This window comes from Bubalus bubalis, chromosome X (genome assembly GCF_019923935.1).
Source record: "Bubalus bubalis isolate 160015118507 breed Murrah chromosome X, NDDB_SH_1, whole genome shotgun sequence".
Classification (NCBI taxonomy): Eukaryota; Metazoa; Chordata; class Mammalia; order Artiodactyla; family Bovidae; genus Bubalus; species Bubalus bubalis.
Window position 1 is genome coordinate 62,338,819 of NC_059181.1, and position 24,969 is coordinate 62,363,787.

The following is a 24,969-nucleotide window of genomic DNA, read 5'->3' on the forward strand; positions in this document are numbered from 1 at the left end:
AAAGAGCCAAATCATTGGAAAAGACCCTGAAACTGGGAAAGATTGAGGGCAGGAGGAGAAGGGGACGACAAAGGATGAGATGGTCGGATGGTATCACCGACTCAATGGACATGAGTTTGAGCAAACTCCAGGAGATGGTGAAGGACAGGGAAGCTTGGCATACTGCAGTCCACGGGGTCACAAAGAGTCAGACTGACTGAGTGACCAAACAACAATTCTGATATTGCTGAAATTGCAGTACCGTACCAAATAAGGGCATGACTGAAGGGGAACAATCAGAAGAGATACTGTTATGGCCAAACCTCAGCTGTCCAAAGCTTTCTAGAAATGAATCATTCTGAAGGCTGAGGGTGAACCTTCAGAAATCAGGAAGAAGAATCCTAGAGGTGTTGCTTTTTTCTCAGAGATTCCCTGGCTTCCACTCCCCACCTTCTGAGCTACCTGGTCCCCTTGATCTTCTTTTCCTTCCAGTCTGCTTTGTTTTTCTGTTGTTCCTACAAAGCTTCTTAGCTTCTGGTTTGGCAAGCTAACTGCAGTCTTTGCTGAACTACTCCCCATGCCCTTTTTGCCCTTTCTCCTCACCACAACAATCCCACCACCATCACCTCCACAGAGCCTTCCCTGCCCTCCTCAGGCTGGTAGATGCTTCCCTTACCTGCATCCACACACCCCACAGCGCCCCATATGGGTGTCTGTGATTACACCCACCTCACATGCTGGACTGTGTGTTTCTTGATGGTTAGAATCATATCAGCCGTAAATGTTTATGAATGAAATTTATAGGCCATTTTGTGCTTCTCAGCTGCCTCTCCTTTGCTTACTCCAGGACAGCTAAGGTTTTGCTTGTTGGTTGGTTGGATTGTCATTGGGAAATCGTGAGTGTTTGTTGTTCAGGATTTGTCACTCACCTACTTCTCTTCTTCCTGCTTTTACTACATTCACTGGTGTTTATGTTGCGCTTATCCATTTGGCTCAGGAAGGTTCCAGCTCAGACATTATGCTCTTTGTTTTGTTGGGGGAAGTGTTGGCCAATCAAGGTCACGGCCCAGCCCTGCCAGTCCATCTTGCCTAGGAAACCAGGAGACCAGACCTCATTATTTGTTCCACGAGTGTTTACTTGAATGACTACACGGTACCAGGCCCTGAGCCAGACATTAGAGAGACAGAGATGGAAATCGTGTGTCCTTGCCCTGCCTCTAGCACCTCATGTGAGCCTTTTCTAGGTCTCTTTCATTTGCCCATCTGAAAGTAAAGCAGGGTAGAGACCTGATTTGTAAGCAGCCTTATCTGCCAACACTGGGAACTCATCTATACAGGTTGCTCTCACCTTCCCCACATCTGTGCTTTCCCCCAGAACAGCCCAGGTCCGCGTTGTACCTCGCTCCCTCCTCCCCTACAAATTCTGAGCAGATGTGCTCTAACACATCTCACTCTGTATGTGGCCAAGTATTAATAGCCCCAAGAAGCAGCTTGAGAACCTCAGCTAGACAGAGAGGGAAAAAAGAATGAGAAAGAGGTGGGGGGTATAGAGGGTACATTGGGGTACATGGCCATAGAGAGTACATTGGGAAAGGCACTGCATCCCACAGTGCATCAGAGACATTCCCTAAGCCCAACCCTGAAGACTGATATTAGTCAGTCTAATCGAGGACCCCAAACCAGAGTGGGATATGGGGAAGGAGACACAGTTCCACTAACCTTTCTGGACAAGGCTAAGGAATTAACATTTCCTTGCACTAGTAGGACACTTGATACTATCTTTGTATTTGGTATTCCTAGCAACCTTTTTGATTACATTCAAAGATATTTTTGAGAGCCTACATTCAAAGCCTCCTGTTGAGAATTACTGGCCTTTTCCAGTAGGACACTTATCACAAATTCAAGTGTATAGACAGTTTCATGATTTTTTAATATGTTTCCTCCACTAGACTGTGAGTTCAATAAAGGCAGGAATGATGCCCATCTTCTTCCACACTGAATCCTCAACACATAGAACAGCACCTGGCAAACAATAATCACTTAAGTTACCAAAAAAATGATCCACAGGTCTGGGATCTAGAGATAATCTTTAATTCTGCAAAGGCTAGTGCACAGAACTAACCCCTTTAGCCTTAAACATAATAGATATTTAATAGACATTAATTTAATGAGAAGAATAATAACAGGAAACATAATAGTACTTACCGTGTGCCAGGCCATGTGCCAAGCGCTTTACATTCACTCACTCAATCCTCAGAACAACCTGATGAAGTAGGTACTATTATTATCCCCATTTTACAAGTGGGGAAACAAGCACAGAGGTTCGCCAACTTGTAAGTGGAAGAGCTGAGACCTGAACGCCAACAATCTGGCTCTAAAGTCCATGCCCTTAACTGCTGGGTTGCCTTCCAACAACAGAGAGATGGCATGATTCCCCCTAGTGTCCTGGGAGGAACTTGGTGGAACCTGGACTGGAAGCCAGGTCTTCACTCTGTGCAGTGTTTCTCCCACTGATCACTGGTACAGAGACCCTGGGAACAGAGGCGCAAGGAGGAATCTGAGAAGCCTAGATATCCACTCAGAAAAAGGCTCTAGTCAACTAGGTAGCTCTCAGCAGAAGCCAGGCAGTGTCAAAGAGCATCCACCAGGGCAGAAACAAGTGTGATCACCAGATGCTTTTCCTTAAGCAGGGGAAAGTAGCAGACTCCTTTTCAGAGATCCCATTTGAGGCCTAAGCCATTCTCTTTTCCTGCACTAATTTATCGGGGACCCCCTCACACACACAGAGCTAGAACCACCCCAAGGCAAGGCAATTGAGCACCCGTGGGGAAAGGATGCATGATAGGGAGATGAATGTGTGTGTAGGATGTTGGGGTGGGGCAGAGAACAGGGAAGACTGGAGAAAAGGTTAGGTCAAGACTAAAACCTCCAGCAGATAAAAGGACTCAGTAATGAGATTAAAGCAAAGCACCTATAATCAGCTCAGCTTTAGAGGCACTGGCCTTCTGTTTGGGCTTCTTGCCACAACAGAACAGCACTATGGCCATGGCTTTCCTCTCCCAGCTGAATCTTCAGGAAATCCTCCAGACCCTCTCTGTTTTGCAGTGGATGCCAGTCTACGTTTTTTTAGGTGAGTGAACCCCAGGGCTTGGAGACCACAGAGAATAGATGAAGAAAGAGAGCAGGAATCTCCAGATGATTGGGAGGGTTCTAAAGAGATCATTCGGTCGGTCCCCTCTCTCTGGGAAGGACTGTGCCTCTCCACTCAGAGAGATGGCCATTGTTGAGTTCACTAGATCTCTTTCCTCCCAACCGAGGAACACGAAGGCCAGGAGTGAAGCTGCAGTTGTTCTGGTTTAAAGTCCACCCCGGCCTTCTCTCAGGACTGCCCCTCTGTGAACTAGCTGAAAAGAGTCTTATTTGGGGACAGGGGCAGAATTGGTGCTGGGCAGATGTAAGGTGATTTTCTTTATTATGATGAGAGAATTATGGAAAAGCTGGAGGCTGCCTGAGTGACTCATTAGATGGAATTTTGGGAAAGGGCCAGTTCTTCAACGGACTCAAAAGGTCAGAGTCATCCGTGCTGGGCAAATGGGCTGAGAATTCCAAGTTTTTCCCAGTCAGAAACCAGGTCTTTGTGGGCAGCTGATTATAGGGCCGAGTTTGGAAACTGGACATGGAGAAATTTCATCCTGAAGGATGGGACAGGATAGGAGGCTGCCCAGTCCAATCTGTAGGAGGATATATGTCCCGTAGAGCAGAGGTTCTTAGAGACCCATAGACACTAGTGCCTTCCAGGTCACACTAGTGGTCAAGAACCCTCCTGCCAATGCAGGATAGTTAAGAGACAAGGGTTCGATCCCTGGGTCAGGAAGATCCCCTGGAGAAGGAAATGGCAACCACTCCAGTATTCTTGCCTGGAGAATCCCATGGACAGAGGAACCTGGCAGGCTAAAGTCCACGGAATCACAAAGAGCCGGACACGGCTAAAGCGACTTAGCATGCACGTAGACCTAGAATGAGACAGGGAGGGACAATGTTGAATTTGGAAGGAAAAAATTACCTCTTTATTTTCACTAACTTCATATTGAATAGATGAATGTAGGCAGCAAACCACAGTTTATCAGTAACAGACATCACAGAGATTTAAATTTCACATGCCGGTTGTTGCAGGCATCTCAAAAGTTCATTTATGCTTGTTACCACTTCCGAATCCCAATAGTTATTGGAACTACCATTAGGTGTGGTTATCTACTGCATAAATCAAGAATTCATGTTACTGTACCACATTTTTTCAATATTTTGATAACTGTGTTTTACTATGATGAGTTTCCTTTGTGAGTCTGTGTATTTTATTTTATTTTATTTTAATTTAATTTTATTTTTTAAACTTTACATAATTGTATTAGTTTTGAGAGAGGGTGGGAAGATTTGTGTATTTTATTTTGTGCATTTAAAAATAATATTCAGAAAAGTGATCTATAGGCCTCTCCAGACTAACAAAGGAGTCCATGGCCCCCCAAAGATGAAGACTTAGTGAGCCTTATTGAAACCAAATCATGCTAAGCCCTTAGCCTATCAATAACTTGACTGTAGTTGCATTAAGAGAAGGAAGTGATTTTTCTATAAATTTATTTGTTTCTAGTGTTTCATTTTTTATTGTTGCTGTCCTTTGCATCTATGTTTAACTTCCTCAAAAAGACCCCTTAACAAGTTCCAGCCCTTAGGTAGGAAAGTGGGGGTCAACAGAATGTCCTAAGAGACTTAACATCATGGTGGCATCTGTCATTTCAAATCTGGACTCCAGAAAGAGTAGGCAAAGATGGGCAGAGAGAGCAAGGAAAAGAGGTTCAGAGAAGAGCTATATGAGCTGAGCCTTTTAGGTGTGGGGTCAGTCCCACCCTGGGAAACCTCTGTACGGTATTCGAACACAAGTGCCTAGATTGTTCTGGCTCTTCTGGAGAGAGCTTCTCAATATCATGTTCTCATTTTTCTCCCAGAAAATCATATTTCTTGAGTATTTTTTCTCTTTCTTCCTTTTCCCCTCTCAAAGGACATGAGCTAGAATAAAGGGTATGTTCAGCACTGAATATATGAAGATCCAGACAATAAGGACTAGCCTCCTGGTAACACCCCCCTCCTCCAATCTCACCAGCTTCCAGCCATCTAGAAGAGCTATCACACCTATGTGTCTTGAGTGAAAAACTCTCTGTCCCACTTCATATGAGTGGAATCATGTACTATTTGTCCTTTTGTGATTCCCTTCTTTCACTTAACACAATGTTTTCAAGATTCATCTATGTTGTGACAGAATCTCCTCCCTTTTTAAGGCTGAATAATATTGTTTTATATGTATATACCATTTTTTGTTTATTCATTATCCATTAATGGACTCTGATTTTTTCTACCTCCTGGCTATTGTGAATAATGCTCTATGAACTGCTGCTGCTGCTGCTAAGTCACTTCAGTCGTGTCCGACTCTGTGCGACCCCGTAGACGGCAGCTCACCAGGCTCCCCCGTCCCTGGGATTCTCTAGGCAAGAACACTGGAGTGGGTTGCCATTTCCTTCTCCAATGCATAAAAGTGAAAAGTGAAAGTGAAGTCGCTCAGTCGTGTCTGACTCTAGCGACCCCATGGACTGCAGCCCACCAGGCTCCTCCATCCATGGGATTTTCCAGGCAAGAGTACTGGAGTGGGGTGCCATTGCCTTCTCTGTCTATGAACATGGGCGTTCAAATATCTCCTTGAGAGCCTGCTTTCAGTTCTTTTGGCTATATACCAAGAAGTAGAATTGTTGGGTCATATGGTAATTCCATTTTTAAATTGTTGTGCAATTGTCATACTGTTTTCCATAGCAGCTACATCATTTTACATTTTCACTCACAGTGTGCATGAGTTTCAATTTTTCCGCATCCTCACCAACATTACTTTATTGTCTATTTTTTTTAGTAGCCATCCTAATGAAATGAGATGATATCTCACTGTGGTTTTGATTTGTATTTCCATAATGACTAGTGAACTTCAGCATTTTTTCGTGTACTCATTGGCCATTTGTCTTGACTTCTTTTAGACTGATTATCATTCCACTTGCCTTCTGTTAGTCTAGGTTACTATACATCCTGTTTCCCTTCTTCTAGTGATTATGCTAGAAATTACAACACAAATCCTGGATCTTGGAGGTTATCAAGGTAGCTAAAACATGCAACAGTGTATGATACCCACAGAGAGGCCTAAGACAGTCAAATCTGTCCAACAGTTACAGAGCAATTACAAAGTATAAGATTTTGGCTGTCCTTGTGACACTACAAGAATGAGTCCAGTATAGGCTCCTTCTATCTGTTAACAAAGAGAAAAGAATCATTCATTCCACCATTCTACCATTCCAGGTGTCAGTGCTGAACACATAAGTGAATCATTACATTGTAAGATTGACTGTGTTAAGTGCAATGAACAGACACAATGAAGCCACTAGAAAATATTACACAAGGTTAACAGGGTCAGGGAAGGCAGGAAAGGGCAGCAATGTGACACAGTGAACAGGACATGGGTTCTGCAGTTTGTCAAACTTGGTTAACAACTAGCTGTGTGAATTTAGACAGGTACTGTAGCCCTTCTAAGCCTCCATATCCCCATCCTCTCAAGCCTGGTTCACAACAAACGCTCCATACAAAAAAGTGTCCTTCCTTCCTCCTTCCCTTCTTCCTTCCTAATTCCCTTCTGTCTTCTCTTTCTCACTCTTCCCTTCATTCTTTCTGTCTTGCTCAGAGTTGTTCTTAGCACTTCTCCTCCTTCCTGAATGATGGTCAGAATCATGACTGATTACTGAGCACTACTGGAAGTGGGCTGGGGGAGGAAGTAGGGAAGAGAGAAAGAGAAAAGGCAGAGGGACAAGAAGGAGGAAAGAAGTGAGAAGAGAGGAATGGAATGATGGTTTGGGGGAATACAAATGTTCATGACCTTTGGAACTCAGCAATGCTCCTGAGAGCCTCTCTGAGGCCCAGCTTCCAGTTAAAGGATGGCTCTCCATCTGTCTCTCTTTTTCTGGGCTTGTATCACCAGCTATCTAAACTATTGCAATATCCTCTTTCCTGGCCCTCTACTCTCCACCCTCTCCAATATATTCCACTGCTTACATCCAGAAGAGTCCTTCAAATGCGTCTTTGATTATAGCCCTCTACTGCTCAAAAATAGTCACTGATTTTCCCTTGCCTACTTGATGAAGTAAAAATGTGTCATCCGGGGCATTCGAGGACCTCCTCCACTCTCTGGTTTTAACTCTCTGCCAGCTCATCCCCCTACTTGAAGCTTGTATTTCAGGTATCTTATTCACAGAACAAATGGGAAGGATACTTACCCTCCACTCCTTTACTTTTGCTCTGTTTCCTCCACTTAAAAAATTTCCTGATCACCCTTCCTGGACTATCTATGGACAATCCCTTCTTTGAGATATTGTTCAAGTCATACCTTCTCTGCAACCCTTTCCTGGTAACCTGAGACTACATTGTCTCTGAAAATCTCTGCACTTTGTAAAAATTGGTTGAGTAGCAGCCTTTACACCCTTTGTCTCCTCTACCCAATAGGCTTCATGAAAACAGGAGTCATGCCTTGTCAATATTATATTTCTTGCAAGACCAGGCTTGACATAGTTGATTCTTCCACATTTCTTCTCCTCAGTAAAGACCTCTCCTCAGTAAAACAAGTCTACCTCTTGTTCTTTTCTCCCTCTCCTGGAAATCCTTTTTTTCATGGGCTTGCCTCCTTTCTCTGGTTGCTGATACTACAAAAAATAGAACATAGTCTTGGGAGTCAAACAGACCAAGTCTGCCATTTACTTATTATGTGACCTTGTGCAAGTAAGTCATTCACCCCCCACCACTGTAGAACAGAGCTCCCAAGACCACTCTGATAATCAAAGAAAACCCTCAACAGGTGTTCGTTTTATTTTGGGGGGTTATAGGAATTGACATTACTTGGAGCCCAACTACTCCACCTCATAAGACATTTTTAAATGTTTTTATGTGTTCATTGGTCATTTTAAAATATATTTATTTTTAATGGAAGGATAATTGCTTTATAATGTATTGGTTTCTGCCATATATCAATTTGATCAGCAGAAGAGTGACTACCACTTCTGAGACAGGCACTCTAGACTCTGATTTCATTGCACCTTCAAGAAGAATAGTGAGTAACCAGATCCTAGAAAATGAGGCAAATAGAAATTTTGATACCTTCCCAGCATTTAAACAGGCCCTTTCAAGGCATCACTCCTTACTACCTCTTCCTCACTCCCCTGCATCCACTCAACTGCCAAACCCTGAAAATTCTGCCTCCATAGTATCTTTCAAATTGATTTCAGAAATAGTAGCCTATTTCAGGTTCTCACTATCTCTCATCTAAGACACTGCAGCTCTTAGCTGACCTCCCTCCCTCAGTTTCTCCTGCTCCAACAGTCATTTCAAACAATCTTTCTGATGTGCAAATATGATCATGCTCTTCCTCTGGTGAGAATCTGGGTTCTCATTCCCTTAAGCATCAGACCTGAGCTCCTCTGCTTCTTTCCCAGCATCATCTGCTATTCCATGGTTTCTCATACTCCCTGTACTTTTGCAAGTTATGATGTTACTCACAGACCTTGAACTCTTCCATATCTAGGCCTTTGTTGGAGCTCTTCCTTGCTTGTGGAAGGCCCTTTTGCCACTAATCCATCTGTCAAAATCCTACTTTTCCTCCAAGATTCAATTTAAGTCTCACCTTCTGCAAGAAACCTTTCTAGGTTGTCCATAAATCTTTCTAGGTTGTAGTAAAGAATGGTTCCCATATAATGACATTTAAACCCTGACTGTATCATTCTCACCCTCTAGGATATATCCGTTATTTATGGTATCAATCTTCCCCTCTAGACTGAGTTTCTGGAAGGCAGGAACTTTATTTTTATGCTTTAATATGACTTAAAATTAATTAAGTATATTTAAAGTGCTTAAAATAGTTTTTGGTTCTTAAAGACTCAACAAATGCTACCTATTTTTTCTCCCAAATCATGGATTGAAGATACATGACCTCTCTGAGCCTCAGTTTCTTCATATGTAAAATGGAGATAATAAAATTATCTACTTCTCAGGGTCGTGAGAGTATTAAATGAAATAATGCACATTAGGTGCTAAACAGAGTGCTTGTTGACAATAAATGCTCCATACAAGGCATCAGTGACCATACTCACATTATTTTCATCACTTCCATATTCTTCATCCTCCAGCACAGGGATTTCACATGATGTGTGCTCAGTCTATGTGTGTTGAATCAAGTTATCTTTTTCACTCCTGTTGGTTCTTATACAGATCCAGTATAGTAACTGTAAAGCCACAGAAATTCATCTTTGACAAACCAGTCATGTTCTTGGATTTCTGAAGGCTTTGAGCCAACTGATTAAGAATCTTAGTTTTCATTTTATTCTGGAAATGACAGGCTTCCATAACCTTACACACTCATGCACACCCTGGAACATCAGAAGCTCCTTTCCTAATTTAGAACAAGGGCACTGTTGGTTTCTCTCCCAGTTAACATTCGCTTGCTACTAGGAGAATGTTGAAACCAAACTTCCGTGCACTTCAATTGAATGTTACAAATATATTTATCGTGAGTCATCTCCCTGTGCTTGGCACGTTGCTAAAGGCTGTTTTCAAGAAGCTTACTGTGTAGTAGGCAGAGGGCCTACTGTGTGGTAAGTTGCTAACCACACAAACAGCAAACGAAACCAGGAACAGCATCACCAAAGGCATGGACATGTGAAATTTCATGGTGGGTTGAGGGAATGGAGAGTAGACTAAGGTGGTTGAACCTCGGTTTCCCATTCTTCAGTCATTTGCATCCCACCTTCTGGTTCTTTCCACAGCTAAGTACCACCTATACTATTATTACTTAACATTTTCCCCCAACTGACTCACTCCTATAACCTAAATTAATATATTTTAATAGGAAACTTTATACCACTACCAGGAACTCACTTTGATTCAGTACATATTAAAATAACTTTCCATCTATGAACCACTTCAGATCACCCCATGTCCCTACAGTGGTTTGGGGACCACACGCTAGATCATATGGGGTATGAGTGCTGGTGCTGAGAGATGAGGCTAGGAAGGTGAGTGGGGCCGGTCCATGGAGGGCCTTAAATGCCTGACTAACGTGTTCAGACTTTATCCTGTTAGCAGTGGGACAGTACTGAAGGTTTCATAGGAGGCAAACAACACTACAACTGTGCTTAGTTAAAAATAAATCTGGCAGCAGCATGGAAAACAGAGTAAGGGGAAGAGATCAGCAGGCAAGAATAGACAAAAGACTGCAGTCTAGACCAGAGGAGATCAAGTTCTGGACCATGGCAGTAGCAATGGAGATAGAGGCAGAAGGATGAATGGGAGAGATTTTCTCTTTTTTTTTGAAAAGGGAGAGAAGTTGAAGATATCTCCAAAATGTTGAAACTGACGTTTATCCTGAGGCCTGAAATATGAATAAGAACTAGCCAGGCAAAAAGCTGAAGGAAGAGTCTTCCAGGCAAAAGGGACAACATTCACAGAAGCCTAGAGGCTGGAGAACAGAATAGGTAGAAGAAATCTACAGTAGAACAGTATGGTGGCATGCAGAGCGCAAGGGGGTGGCCAGGCGCTCCATCACGGAGGACCTTCAGAACCAAGGTTACAAGACTGGACTTGATCCTAAGAGTCACCAGAAGCCGTGTGAGGTATTGAATTCTTAAATTACCACCAACCCCATCAGTTCTCATATTTATCATCACTTTTGATCCATTAAGTAATCACTGAGCTGCAGAAATGTCTCTTTGACAAGCCAGCCATGCTCTTGGTTATATGCTGTAGAAGGACAGAGATCTGCATTTAGCCTTCTGGTTGCATCATGACTCAAATGGACGCAGGGAACCTATTAGAAGACATTGGCAGTTGGCTTAGAAAGAGAGAGTGGTAACTTGGACCGGTGGTAGCATGGACGTATGGAACAGAATAATTTGAAAGACGTTTGAAGGACAGAACTGACAGAAATTAATAATTGACTAAAGGAAAGCAATGATTCGAGCTCAGTAGTTAAGAGTACAGTCTCCTGGTCTTAGTGTTCAGATGGAGGCCTTTGGGAGAGCTCTGGAGGAAGAGTGTGAGTTCTCAACTCTGGCTCACCCACCAGCTAGCTGTGTGACCTTAAGTAGTTATTGAACCTCTCTGAACCTGGGTCCCTCGTCCACAAAATGAGAATACTTATTGTCCTAATGGGGTCTTTTTAAGATTAAATAAAATACGCATGTACAATACTTAGTTTAACACGATGAGTATACAATAAATGTTGCTATTACTGTATGGGAAAGTTAGTAAGAAAGGTGAATCAGAGATGATTTGAAGAAAGGACCCACTTAGATTCATACTGGTATCATCTTTAACCAAAGCTAGTAATCATTAGTAATTTGAGGCCCTACATGTTTATCTTTTTAAAGTCACAACCAAGGTAAAGTAGATGGTAAAAGGGTCAATTCACCAAGAAGACATAACTATCCTAAATGTCTACGTACCTAACAATGAAGCTTCAAAGTGAAAAATTCTGAAACTGAAAAAATAAATAAATAAGTTAACAATTATATTTGATGACTTCTTTGAAAACTACAAACAACCAAAACTCACCCAAAATGAAATAGGTAACCTACAACTACTAATTAAATTAAATTTTAATTTTGGAACGTTGTAAACTTCCAAACCAGAAATCTGCAGACCCAGATGGTTTCAGCAGCATATTCTTCCAAACATTTTAAAGATGATATATCACAAATTCTACATCATCTTTTCCAGAAAATAGAAGAGGGAGGAACACCTAACAACTCATCTATGAGGCCAGACCCTGATGCCAAAACCAGACAAAACAATACAAAAAAGAAAACTACAGACCAATATCCCTCATGAATATAGATGCAAAAATCCTCAACAAAATACTAGCAAATCAAATCCAGCAATATATTACAAAGAGTAATATACCATGACCAAGTAGGCTTTATTCCAGGAATGCAAATGTAAATATTTGAAAAACAATATTAACCATATTAACCACCTAAGGGAGAAAAATACACAATCATATCAATTGTTGTAGAAAAAGCATTTGAAAAAAAAATTTTTCTTAATAAAATTTGCTATCTTGGATTTAAGTAAAAAAGAAAAAGAGAAGGCACTTGACAAACTTTAATCCATGACAAAATCTCTCAGCAAACTAGGAATAGAAGGCAACTTTTTCAACTTGATAAAGAGCATCTATATATATATATATATATATATATATATAAAACCTACAGCTACTTAATGATGAAAAAGTGAAAGCTTTCTCCCTAAGATGGGGAGCAAAGCAAGGATGTCCACACTCACCATTTGTATTCAACATCATACTAAAAGTCCTAGCAATAAAGCAAGAAGAAAAAGAAAGAAAAGCATACAGATTGAAAAGTAAGAAATAAACTGTACTAATTAACAGATGACATGATCATCTGTGTAGAAAATCCCATTAGATTACATATTTCCAAGTGTATTTTAAAAATATACTAAAAAATATCCCTCTAAGAACTAACAAATGAGGTTAACAAAGTCCCAGGTCACAAGATCTCACATAAAAGTCAACCACGTTTCTATATACTAGCAGAGAACGATTGAAAATAAAAATTTAAAAACAATACCATTTAAATGCCTCCAAAAATAAAATATTTATGAATATATTTAATAAAACCTGTACAGTATCTGTAGGCTGAAAACTATAACATGGTAATAAAATTAAAGACCTAAATGGAGACATACTGTGTTCATGGATTGGAAAACTCAAAGATGTCTGCTGCTGCTGCTAAGTCACTTCAGTTGTGTCTGACTCTGTGTGACCCCATAGACGGCGGCCCACCAGGCTACCCCGTCCCTGGGATTCTCCAGGCAAGAACACTGGAGTGGGTTGTCATTTCCTTCTCCAATGCATGAAAGTGAAAAGTGAAAGTGAAGTCACTCAGTCGTGTCCGACTCTTCGACACCCCATGGACTGGAGCCTTCCAGGCTTCTCCGTCCATGGGATTTTCCAGGCAAGAGTACTGGAGTGGGGTGCCACTGCCTTCTCCGTCAAAGATGTCAGTTCTTCCCAAAACCGAGCTATAAATGTAACACAGCTCAAATAAAAATCCCAACAGAGTGCATTTGATAACAGTTTTTCCTAAATACTAAATATCCCAAATTTGATAATGGCACTGTGACTGCCTTAATTTTTAGAAAATACACAGTTACTTAGGAGCAAAGCATTGTAATCTCTGCAATGGACTATAAATACAAACATATATTTATATACTTATATTTAGGAATAAGTCAAATGCAAAATGTTAACAATAAAGAGATCTAGGTGAAGTTTATGTGGGATTTTATTAAAATATTCTTGCAAATTTTCTATTTAAGTCTTTTTCAAAATAAAAAGTTTAATTTGAAAAGCCTCATCAGGTGTTTTTATAAACATCGACAAGATGATTGTAAAATTTATATAGAAAAACAAAAGAACTACAATATCTAAAACCATTTTGAAAAAAGAATAGTTAGAGGATCACACTATCTGGTTTTTAGACTTAGTGGAAAACTATAGTAATCAAGACAGTGATGTATTTGTGAAGAGATAAGCACATGGATCAATGGAACAGAATAGAGTCCAGACAGCCCTGCACAAATATGGCCAATTGATATTTGACAAACAAGCAAAAGCAATTCAACGGAGGAAGGATAGTATTTTCAACAAACAATGTTGGGACAATTGGTTATCCATATGTAGTAAATGGATCTTGACCAAAATCTCACACTTTATTATAATATTAACTCAAAATGGATCACAGATCTAAACAGTAAAACATAAAACTTGCAGTAAAAATGTAAGAGAAAACCTTCATGACCTGAGGTTAACTAAAGAGTTCTTAGATTTAATATCAAAAGCACAATCTGTAAAAGAAAAAAAATGATAAATTGGACTTCATCAAAATTAAAAGTTTTTGCTCTAAGAAAGACTCTGTTAAGAGAATAAAAAGATAAACACAGGGAATTTCCTGGCATTCCAGTGCTTAGGACTCTGTGCTTCACTGAGGGCCTGAGTTCAATCCCTGGTCTGGGAACTAAGATCCCACAAGCCTTGCTGCATGGCCAAAAAAAAAATTTTTTTAAGATAAACACAAACTGGAGAAAATGTTTGCAAATCACATATCTGATAAAAGACTTGTATCCAAACAAAAGAAATTGTATCCAGATTGTATAAAGAAACTCACACACAAAAAAACAAAAAACCCCGTTTAAAAATGAGCCAAATGTTTTAACAGATACTGCACCAAAAAGGATATACAAAAGACAGGTGAACACATAAAAAACTGTTAAGCATGATTAGGTATAAGGGAAATGAAATAAAAACGATGATGAGATACCATGCTACATATCTATTAGAATGGTTTAGCCATCTTCAGTACAAACTAAATTAAGAGCCAGCCTTATGTGAACTTCCTCCTTGATAATCCACTCCAAAACTACTCACTTGAACATGGACAAGATGTTGGAAGCATCTCTTTGTGTCAAGGCCATAATGTCTAAGATAGCGCCACTCATACACATGCACAAATGAGTCCTTCATTCTTGCCTCAGACACCCTTGCTTTCTTTCACGGAACTCCTTGTTTCACAAAGTCAAACCCTTCCATGTTTGGCCTGTGTTTCTCCTATCTCTTTAAATCTCCCTTTTGTCACCATAAGTGACACCGATGATACTCAAACAAGTTGGGTCTGGCAAGATTGCCCTCAAAGGACACTTCTGGTCCTCTGAGGTGCCACATCTGCAGTTCTAACAGATTTCACAAGGGGAGTGATGTTTATTGAGATATGGCTCTCAGTTCAGTTCAGTAGCTCAGTCGTGTCTAACTCTTTGCGACCCCACAGACTGCAGTATGCCAGGCTTCCCTATCTATCACCAACTCCCAGAGTTTACTCAAACTCATGTCCATTGAGTCTGTGATGCCATCCAACCATCTCATCCTCTGTCGTCCACTTCTCCTCTTGCCTTCAATCTTTCCCAGCATCAGGGTCTTTTCAAATGAGTCAGTTCTTCATATCAGGTGGCTAAAGTATTGGAGTTTCAGCTTCAGCATCAGTCCTTCCAATTGATTTCCTTGAAGATGGACTGGTTGGAACTCCTTGCTGTCCAAGGAACTCTCAAGAGTCTTCTCCAACACCACAGTTCAAAAGCATCAATTCTTCAGCACTCAGCTTTCTTTATAGTCCAACTCTCACATCCATACATGACTACTGGAAAAACCAGAGCTTTGACTAGATGGACCTATGTTGGCAAAGTAATGTCTCTGCTTTTTAATATGCTGTCTAGGTTGGTCATAACTTTTCTCCCAAGGAGCAAGTGTCTTTTAATTTCATGGCTGCAGTCACCATCTGCAATGATTTTGGAGCCCCCAAAATAAAGTCTGTCACTGTTTCCACTATTTCCCCATCTATTTGCCATGAAGTGATGGGACTGGATTCCATGATCTTAGTTTTCTGAATGTTGAGTTTTAAGCCAACTTTTTCACTCTCCTCTTTCACTTTCATCAAGAGGCTCTTTAGGTCTTCACTTTCTGCCATAAGTGTGGTGTCATCTGCATATCTAAGGTTATTGATATTTCTCCTGGCAATCTTGATTCCAGCTTGTGCTTCATTCAGCCCAGCATTTCTCATGATGTACTCTGTATAGAAGTTCAATAAGCATGGTGACAATATACAGCCTTGACGTACTCCTTTTCCTATTTGGAACCAGTCTGTTGTTCCATGTCCAGTTCTAACTGTTGCTTCCTGACCTGCATACAGATTTCTCAAGAGGCAGGTCAGGTGGTCTGGTAGTCCCATCTTTTTAAGAATTTTCCACAGTTTGTTGTGATCTACACAGTCAAAGGCTTTGGCATAATCAATCAAGCAGAAGTAGATGCTTTTCTAGAACTCTCTTGCTTTTTCGATGATCCAACGGATGTTGGCAATTTGATCTCTGATTCCTCTGCCTTTTCTAAATCCAGCTTGAACATCTGGAAGTTCACAGTTCACAGACTGTTGAAGCCTGGCTTGGAGAATTTTGAGCATTACTTTACTAGCATGTGAGATGAGTGCAATTGTGTGATAGTTTGAGCATTCTTTGGCATTGCCTTTCTTTGGGATGGGAATGAAAACTCTAGTCCTGTTCCAGTCCTGTGGCCACTGCTGAATTTTCCAAATTTGCTGGCATATTGAGTGCAACACTTTCACAGCATCATCTTTTAGGATTTGAAATAGCTCAACTGGAATAGACCAGTTCAGTAGACTACTTTTAGGACTGAGGGATTACTGAAAATGATTAGATATAAGGCATGAAATTAACCCATCTATACTTTCAAAATAACATTGGATTTAAACAACACAAATGCTGACTAAACACTAATCATTTAAGTTTACCTAATATTGAAATGAGAAAACATTTCCTCATCTTTCAGTCAATCTATAGGTATTTGTTGAATACTTACTGCATGCAAAGCACTCTTCTAATTGCTGGTGATACAAACTAAATTTATTAGAAGTAAGATATAAAAGAAATTATATACTTAGGCTCCCTTTAATTAATAATGATTCATATTTAATTTTATCTGAGTTTTCTTCTGAGGCTTACCCAGCAAATTTACTCTCATCTTTTATTAGAGTCAGAGGTCGCAGGATTTTTATCCATGGCAAGCTTCCCATAAAATTCTTCCCCCTACTATTTCTTATTTAATTAGCATGCTTACAACAGCCATCTCAGCCAGATCTTTTTTTTTTTTAAATGCCCATTCCATCTTTTTACTGTTATTTCCATCAGAGTCCAAGATGCAAGAGACATATCTGCTGTTTGGTAACTCTTGAGTTTCTTTCCCTTCTCTGAAACTTTTTATCTACTGTGATATGGTTATCTGGTCAACGAAGTTATTCCTTTAGCCGAAATTTTTAAAATTCACAATATGGGTACGAGCCTCTCTGTCTCATGGATGCAGATTTTAAAATGGAATTCAACTCCCACAGCTGTAAGATGTATCACATTCACATTTCACAGTCTGCTGTGACCCTTTGCTAACAGAGATGATTTTTCCCCCTTCTGAACTTTTGACCCATTTTGAATGGGATGAAATTGAACACAGAAAAGCAGTTTCTAATATGTATTTTCCTCTCAGCGTCAAACAGCCTGTACAGTGCAGGCAGCCCTCTCCACTGGCATGTGCTGACAGAGCAGTTTGACAAAGGAAGGAGGGTTGAGGACTTCCTGAGGTCTCAGAATGGGGATGTCAGCCATTGGCACAAGATACTGTTCCTTTCAGTTGCCAAGCAGTGCTGTCCTTTGACCCCAGGTGAGGACCTACTCTGAGAATGCCATGGTTCTGCCATTTTCTCAGTTAAGATCACAGCCATCAAGGGGGCCCAGATTCAGGGACTCAGCGGTCATCCTGGACCGCAGCAGAGCTAAGAGGGAGATGGGGGGGTCGGGGGGATGAGGGAAGAACAGTCTCACACTGGCCTTGACCTGCTTCCTCACCACAGAGCAGAGACTGGGGTAATGAGATGTGTATTAAACTTGAAGGGAACTAAAGGGCATGAACCCCTTGTGTCCCCTCAGGAGCTATTCCTATTATCCTTATACCCTACTTTCTGGTGTTCACTAAGTTCTGGATGGTGTCTGTGCTCGCCTTAGCCTGGCTCGCCTATGACTGGAACACCCACAGTCAAGGTAAGAAACAGGGGAAGAGCAGTGATCCCTGTCTGTGCCAAGGAGGGAACCACAGGGAGGGAGTGAGGGTGGAAGGGAAGAGTGAGAGAGGCAGGGGGAGAAGAGGTGAGGAGAAGAAAGAAGGGGAAAGGGAAAGGAGGGCAGGGAGTGGAAATGAGGGAGAGAGGAGGAAGGGCAAAGGAGAGAGGGAAGAGAAGAGAGACAGGGGTGCAAAGCTCAGCAGGAACAGAGGGCTCAGCCAGGCTGCCCAGGAAGAATTAAGAGGCTGGTTTCTGAGCGGGTGCTCCCAGCCTCATGCTATTTCTCTCTCACCTTTCTGGAGGCTCCAGAAGAGCAGGGGCTGCCTGTGTCTTCTTGGGGATTGGATTCAGGGATAGACCTTATAGCTCTATGCCCAAGAAACATGGAAATGTGAAAAGGAGCCCCCTCCTGTGACCTGAGGACATTAGGAAGATCCCTCCACCTCCAGAAGAAGTAGAGGGATTGGCAAGACCTCACCCGCTCTTCCCTTCCCTCTGTACTTGCAGGTGGTAGACGTTCAGCTTGGGTACGAAACTGGACAATCTGGAAATATTTTCAAAATTACTTCCCAGTAAAGGTAACGACCCTTCCTCTGAAGGGCCTCAGTCCCTGTTGCCCAGATTCTCCCTCCCCACTCAGCCCCATATTTTCAAAGGCTTTTGTGGCTAACAGTGGAGGTCAAAGCCCAGAGGCATAATACAGAGTATGGTCCCAAGATGGATGGGCAGGTGGGGAAATGAATGAATAGCACCTTGCCTCACAGTGGCAAACTCAGGTCAGCCTCACCGAGTATCATAACCCCTGGCAATTCTATGAGAGTGACAATATCCCAGTGAATAGGGATTAGGGGCTCCTCAAGGGAAACACAGGCACCCTGCTGGCCTCTGAGTCCACATGTCCTCTCTTCTTCTATCTACTGCTCTGACTCAATCTCCCACTAACAGCTGGTGAAGACTCATGACCTCTCTCCCAGACACAACTATATCATTGCCAGCCACCCCCATGGTGTACTCCCTTATGGTACCTTCATCAACTTTGCCACTGAGACCACTGGCTTTGCTCGGATTTTCCCAGGCATCACTCCTTATGTAGCGACCTTGGAAGGGATCTTCTGGATCCCAATTGTGCGAGAATATGTGATGTCAATGGGTGAGTATAAGAGATCATTCCATTCTCTGACCTACCTTGGGGCTCCAACTTTAATAAGCCTTGACAGTCAGTCCAGTACTCACTCCCTGCTGGAAGAACACTTAGTAGAAAATGAGTCCCGAGCACACTGGGCCAGTGACAGGAATATGTGGCCGAGCCTCAGGTTTAATCTGGGAGGCAGGGTTTGATTAGGTAGGAGGGTAAGTTATAGGCATTCATAAGAGTTGCCAAAAATCCTTTCAGAGAAGGAAGCAGAAGCCTGGGGTTCAGGATCAAAGCCAAAGTGGAAAGGAAAAGGCAAAAGTCAAATATCAAAACCAAATGTAGGGAAAATCAGGCATGAATGGAACAGCTCAGATATACTTTGCCAGACTGTTTCGGGGATGTCAATTGGCTTCTTTTGGGCAGTCATTTATGTAGCAGGTCTCATCCAGGAGCAACTCAAAGACATTTTTGAGACTTTCACACTAGCCGGTACTCTCCTGGCCCATGACCTTCATTTCCTGAGAACCCCTTCGAATTTGTATAAGATATCAAGGGATAAAAGGATAGGTATCCATCAGAATCCAGGTCAACTTCCCCATGCCAGGCTTCAAGCCAGGGTACTGTGCCAAATGTCCTTCTCTCTGGGTGAATACCCATCCTCTGGACACCAGAAAACAACAGAAGCCAAACATAAAAGATACATTTATATCTGGAGGGGCCAAGCAGGACCACTGGAGTCCCAGGGGATAATTCTGCTCACCTCTCAGGTTGGCATGAATCTGGATCTTAAGGACTGTGGCCTGGAGCCAATGTCTGCCACCCCAGGAGAGAACAGAAAGTAAGCACAGGGCAGAGATGGGAAGCAGAGGTGAGGAAAGACTCTGTGACTGTTGTTGAGCAACAGGATGTCGTCCTCATTCCACGGTTCATCTACATGCCAGTTTGGCTTGGACGGGATCCTGGGTCTGCCTACTCTCTAGAAACCCCAGGGAATGGCTTACTTTTACCAGGTTACTCTAAGGAGGAAGCAGTTTGGTGGTGGCCATTCCTGATTACCCTCAGGAAAGAGAACTCTAGAGTCTCAAGTGACATCAGCCTGGCGAGAGTGGGAGACCACTGTGGTTCCCGGGGTAGAGAAGAAAGGATGGGCTTACAAGCTATAGAGCTAAGAGAAAGCAGGCAGAAGAACTCAATGTAGCTCCCACTGAAGTAGCGCAGAGCCCCAAGGTAAGCAGCTGGCCCTAAGGACCGACCTCAGGCTAGGACTAACCCAAGATATGGAGGGCAGATCAAAGACAGAAGATTGGAAACAATCACAGCCAGGAGACAGAAGAACTGTTTCGAGCAGGAAGAGCCCCAAGGAACACCTTACCCCTCCTCAAGCACCATATCTGTATGTCATTTGCCTCTTTGGTTTTGCAGGTGTGTGCCCAGTGAGTGAGTTGGCCTTGAAGTATTTGCTGACCCAGAAAGGCTCAGGCAATGCTGTGGTTATTATGGTGGGTGGAGGTGCTGAAGCCCTCTTGTGCCACCCAGGAGCCACCACTGTCCTCCTTAAACAGCGTAAAGGTTTTGTGAAGGTGGCACTGGAGACAGGGTGGGTCCCCAGGTTCTAGTGCCCTATCGTCAGGGCATCCTAGGTACTCTGTAGCACCTCTCCAAAATGGTGCCTTCTCTTGGAAATGTGTTAGAAGGGGCTCCCTCTTCACCCTCATTGCTTCTTTCTACTCCCTTACACTGTGCCTTAAGGGTGTTTGGGCCTCCAGACACATTCTGATGGGTTCTGTTAAAACTTGAAGTTGGAGAAAGAACAGTCAAAGACCTTTATCTTCTGCACATTACCTGGTAGGCTGGGGGTCTGGAGAAGTGGGACTTTAGACTATATCACCCCATGCACTGTACGGCCCAGAGAAACTACCCAGGGCAAGGAAGGCACTGGACTTGATGCTGTGGGGTTTGCAAAGATGCAGAAGATATGGATACAGCCTCCAAACAGAGCATAATCTGGTTTGAAAAGTAGAAGGCAGTTATTGAACAGCTATTGTGTGTCAGGCATAGTACTAAGCATTGAGGATGTAAAAATAAATAAGACTTGGTCCTTGCCTTAAAGGTCTCATGGTCCAATGGAAAACAGACATAGTCATGTATAATTACATAATATATCCAGAAGTCAACCCCTTACCATCTCAACTATCACCCCCTGGTTTTCCACCCCATCGTCTCTCCCCTGGATTATTGCAAGTCTCCTAAGAGCTCTCCCTGCCTCTATCCTTGCCTCCCTCACATTCCAGAGTCTGTTCTCAACTGTGGCCATCACGATCCTATCCACCATGAGTCAGATGAGATCATGTCACTACTCCAAGTGCTCTGACGGCTCCCATTTCACTCTGAGCAAAACCAAAGTCTTTAAAGGGCCTGCAAGACCCTAAATGTTCTGGTCCTTAGCCACGTCTTTGATCTGTTCACCCACTGCCATCCCCCTTGCTCCCTCCGTTAGAGCTGTTCCTTGCTCTTCCTCAAACAAGCCACATGCTCCTCCCTTAGGGTCTTTGCCCTAGCTGTTTCCCCTGTCTGGGACATTATTCCTCCAAATAGATATTTGGCTCATTCTTTTACCTCCTTCAGGTCTTTGCTCAAATGTCTATTCTCAATAAGGTCTATCTTGATCACGCTGCTCTGTTTTTTCCTATTGTACGTATTATCTTCTCATATGTCATCAGTTTTATTTCTTTACATATATGGCTTTTTATTTGTTCATTATTATTATTTATTGTCTGTCTTCCCTTAACAAAAGATAAGTTCCATGATGACAGAGATTATCTTTTTAATCCACTGTGTTCACTTATGTATCCCGAGGGCTTGAAAACAGCACACTGGCACACAGAAGGAACTCAATAAATATTTACTGAATGAAAGATGTGTGATGATGGACATATGTACAAAGCACTATGAGAGCACCAACTGATGGGAAGCCTTTCACCCAAAGTAGAAGTTTCATAAGTGGGTGACATCTGAATTGTGAATTGAAATATTAGTAGGAGTTGCCAGTCCAACCAAAGGGGAGAAAGAACTCAGGTATTCAGCAAGGGCCTATGACAATATGTCAGGCACTATGCCAGGCCCTAGGAGTTCAGAGATGAATAAGACATTTTCAAATGGCTTGCTGTCTACTGGGAGTCAGCCAGGAAGGGGTACAGAGTTGGGGTAGTGTTAATATAGGAAAGAAGCAAGCATTAGATGCAGGGGTTGGGGGTGGGAGAAGTTGGAAGCAGTCAAAGAACTGGAGGTGACTCAAGGGGATGAAACTGGAGCTGAGTAGTGAAGGGTGAAATAGAGTAAGCCAGGTGAAGTCAGGGGGAAGGCATTTTTGGCAGAGGGAGTGGGATGTACAAAGACGCATAGATGAGTGTGAACTTAGCACACTTAGTATGGCTAAGCAGACTGTGACAAAGGGCTGGGGAGAGAAGAAGCTAGCCAGGTAGGCAAGGCTGGAGCGTGTAGGCCACGCTAAGTGCCTGGTACAAAGTGAGGAGCTCTGGGAAGAGTTTTCAAGAGAGGAGTGACATGTCCAGACACACAGTTTAGGAAGATCCTCTGGATGTGTACAATTTAGGCAATTAGATTTCCTGAGATTAGTGATTCATTTCCTCCCATCACAGGACAAAGTACAGCAACTCCCCTCAAAATGTTCAGTTGGAGGGATGTGGAGCATAGCAAGGATAATACACACGGCTGGAGATGTTGGGTGCTTGGACTCTTGTCCTATAATGGGGCCATGGTAAAGCTTTCCTACCTTGGAGAGGGTTTCACTGTGGGGAGCTTCCTGGAAGAACTCACACTTCTGCCTGTCTCTTTGCAGAGCATACCTTGTCCCTTCCTATTCCTTTGGACAGAATGAAGTTCACAATCAAGAGACTTTCCCTGAGGGCACGTGGAAAAGGTTCTTCCAAAAAGCCTTCCAGGACACCTTAAAAAAACTCCTGGGACTAAGTTTCTGTATCTTCCATGGCCGGGGCCTCACTCGAGGATCCTGGGGATTCCTGCCTTTCAATCATCCCATTACCACAGTTGGTAAGCTTTCCAGCATCTTTGGACCACCCTGGTCCTTGATGCCCCCCATCCAGCCCTCAAGTCCCAGGGGGCCTGGCACACAGCTGGGATGGGCAATGGGAATTCTGGTGGTTGTGGTTGAGGGTAGGGCAGGGAGGACAACTACGAAGATAAGAGTTGTGGCCATTCACAGGAGGGACAGAGTTCAGCTGCTGCCATGAGGGCATCATTATTCACACACGTGCCTTCAGCACTCTCCTAAGTTTACTCTCATTCTCTTAAGCATGCATGAGATTAGGTATTTGGAGAACATGGGACAGGGTGGGGTTGGAGCAGGGAGAAAGAATAAAGGAGGTAGAGGGGACCAAGATACCGAGTTTCAGTATGCGACTTCCACTGAGAGATGGTAATTTGAGTTGAGGGGGAAGGTTTGATGCTTGTCTCTTCTCCTGCCCCACAGTTGGGGAGCCCCTGCCAATTCCCAGGATAAAGAAGCCAAACGAGGAGACAGTGGACAAGTACCATACACTCTACATCAATGCCCTCCAGAAGCTGTTTGATGAGCACAAAGTTCACTATGGTCTGTCTGAGACCCAGGAGCTGACAATCGTCTAACAAGAGTTGGATTTCCCCATTATTGAACTCCCCAAGCATTGAGGGATCCAAGCAGGGCCACAAGGAAAGGAAAATCTGGGAAGAGGGGAGGAACTCGGGGTTGAATGATGAGGCCAGCCAAGCCAGAAAGTACTTAATGAGCCAGTCTGAGGAAGGAACCAGAGTTATGGGGAAGACTGGGCAACAACCCAGTTTAGCAAGCAGTCTCTTGTGAGTACACAGAGTCTTGTGAGTCTCTATGTGTGCCAGTTATTTTGGCTTCCTAATTCCAACCAACTCTGATCAGAGGAATAAGAAGCCAAAGAATACCATGTCCTTCCTCCTGAGCCTTAATAACACCACACCATCACTGTTTAGGTTGAGGCTTAGAGGCATTTTTTTATTTAAGATTTTAATTTTTATTTTCATTAATTAAAAACCATCTCATTTACATCAATAAATACTTTTTCCCATCACTGTCAATCTTGTTTCCTATTTTTATGTTTGGCTATTTTGTATTTGTCTATGAATTTTAAACACATACATATACATTTATATGCCAATAGTTTTGTCATTGTTTTAGTTAAAATAAGGATGATGGGATCATATGAAGCATACTTTTCTGAAACTTGCATTTGTCCTCCATGATATTTTGTGGCAATCCACTGAGAAACCTTCTTAAGAACAGAGATGGTTTGTTTCCTTTTAGGCCCTTTCCTTACAATTTAGGGGCTACCACAAGGTAAACCGGTGACCTGAGCTGTGATTTCCTAATCCAAGCAGGCATGATTCCCTCAGCTGTGATACAGTTCTACACTGGCAAAAAGTTTATTAAAAATTATACCATTTCTTGAACTTCCCTGGGAGTCCAGTGGTTAAGACTCCATGCGTCCAATGCAGGGGGCATGGGTTCAATCCCTGGTTAAGGAACTAAGATCCTATGTGCTGTGCCACTTGGTAAAAAAATAATAAAAATAAAATTTAAAATTAGGAAACAGTGGAAACAGTGTCAGACTTTATTTTTCTGGGCTCCAAAACCACTACAGATGGTGACTGCAGCCATGACATTAAAAGATGCTTACTCCTTGGAAGGAAAGTTATGACCAACCTAGATAGCATATTCAAAAGCAGAGACATTACTTTGCCAACAAAGGTTCGTCTAGTCAAGGTTATGGTTTTTCCTGTGGTCATGTATGGATGTGAGAGTTGGACTGTGAAGAAGGCTGAGCGCAGAAGAATTGATGCTTTTGAACTGTGGTGTTGGAGAAGACTCTTGAGAGTCCCTTGGACTGCAAGGAGATCCAACCAGTCCATTCTGAAGGAGATCAGCCCTGGGATTTCTTTGGAAGGAATGATGATAAAGCTGAAACTCCAGTACTTTGGCCACCTGATGCGAAG

General features: G+C 42.6%; 1 protein-coding gene across 2 annotated transcripts; it reads left to right on the top strand.

Annotated features, from left to right (window-relative positions):
* The first annotated feature begins 93 nt into the window (after nt 1-93).
* On the top strand, nt 94-24,054 carry DGAT2L6 (diacylglycerol O-acyltransferase 2 like 6). 2 transcript variants are annotated; one of them, XM_044937454.2, is made up of 7 exons: nt 94-3,109; nt 17,662-17,772; nt 18,300-18,370; nt 18,738-18,942; nt 20,350-20,524; nt 22,787-22,998; nt 23,438-24,054. In XM_044937454.2, exons 1-7 carry the CDS (start codon nt 3,019-3,021, stop codon nt 23,590-23,592), a joined length of 1,020 nt encoding a protein of 339 aa, XP_044793389.1. In that variant the 5' UTR covers nt 94-3,018; the 3' UTR covers nt 23,593-24,054. The 2 variants fall into 2 exon arrangements, with proteins under 2 accessions (XP_044793389.1, XP_044793388.1); XM_044937453.2 differs by lacking the exon at nt 94-3,109 and adding an exon at nt 16,224-17,395.
* Nucleotides 24,055-24,969: the final 915 nt, after the last annotated feature.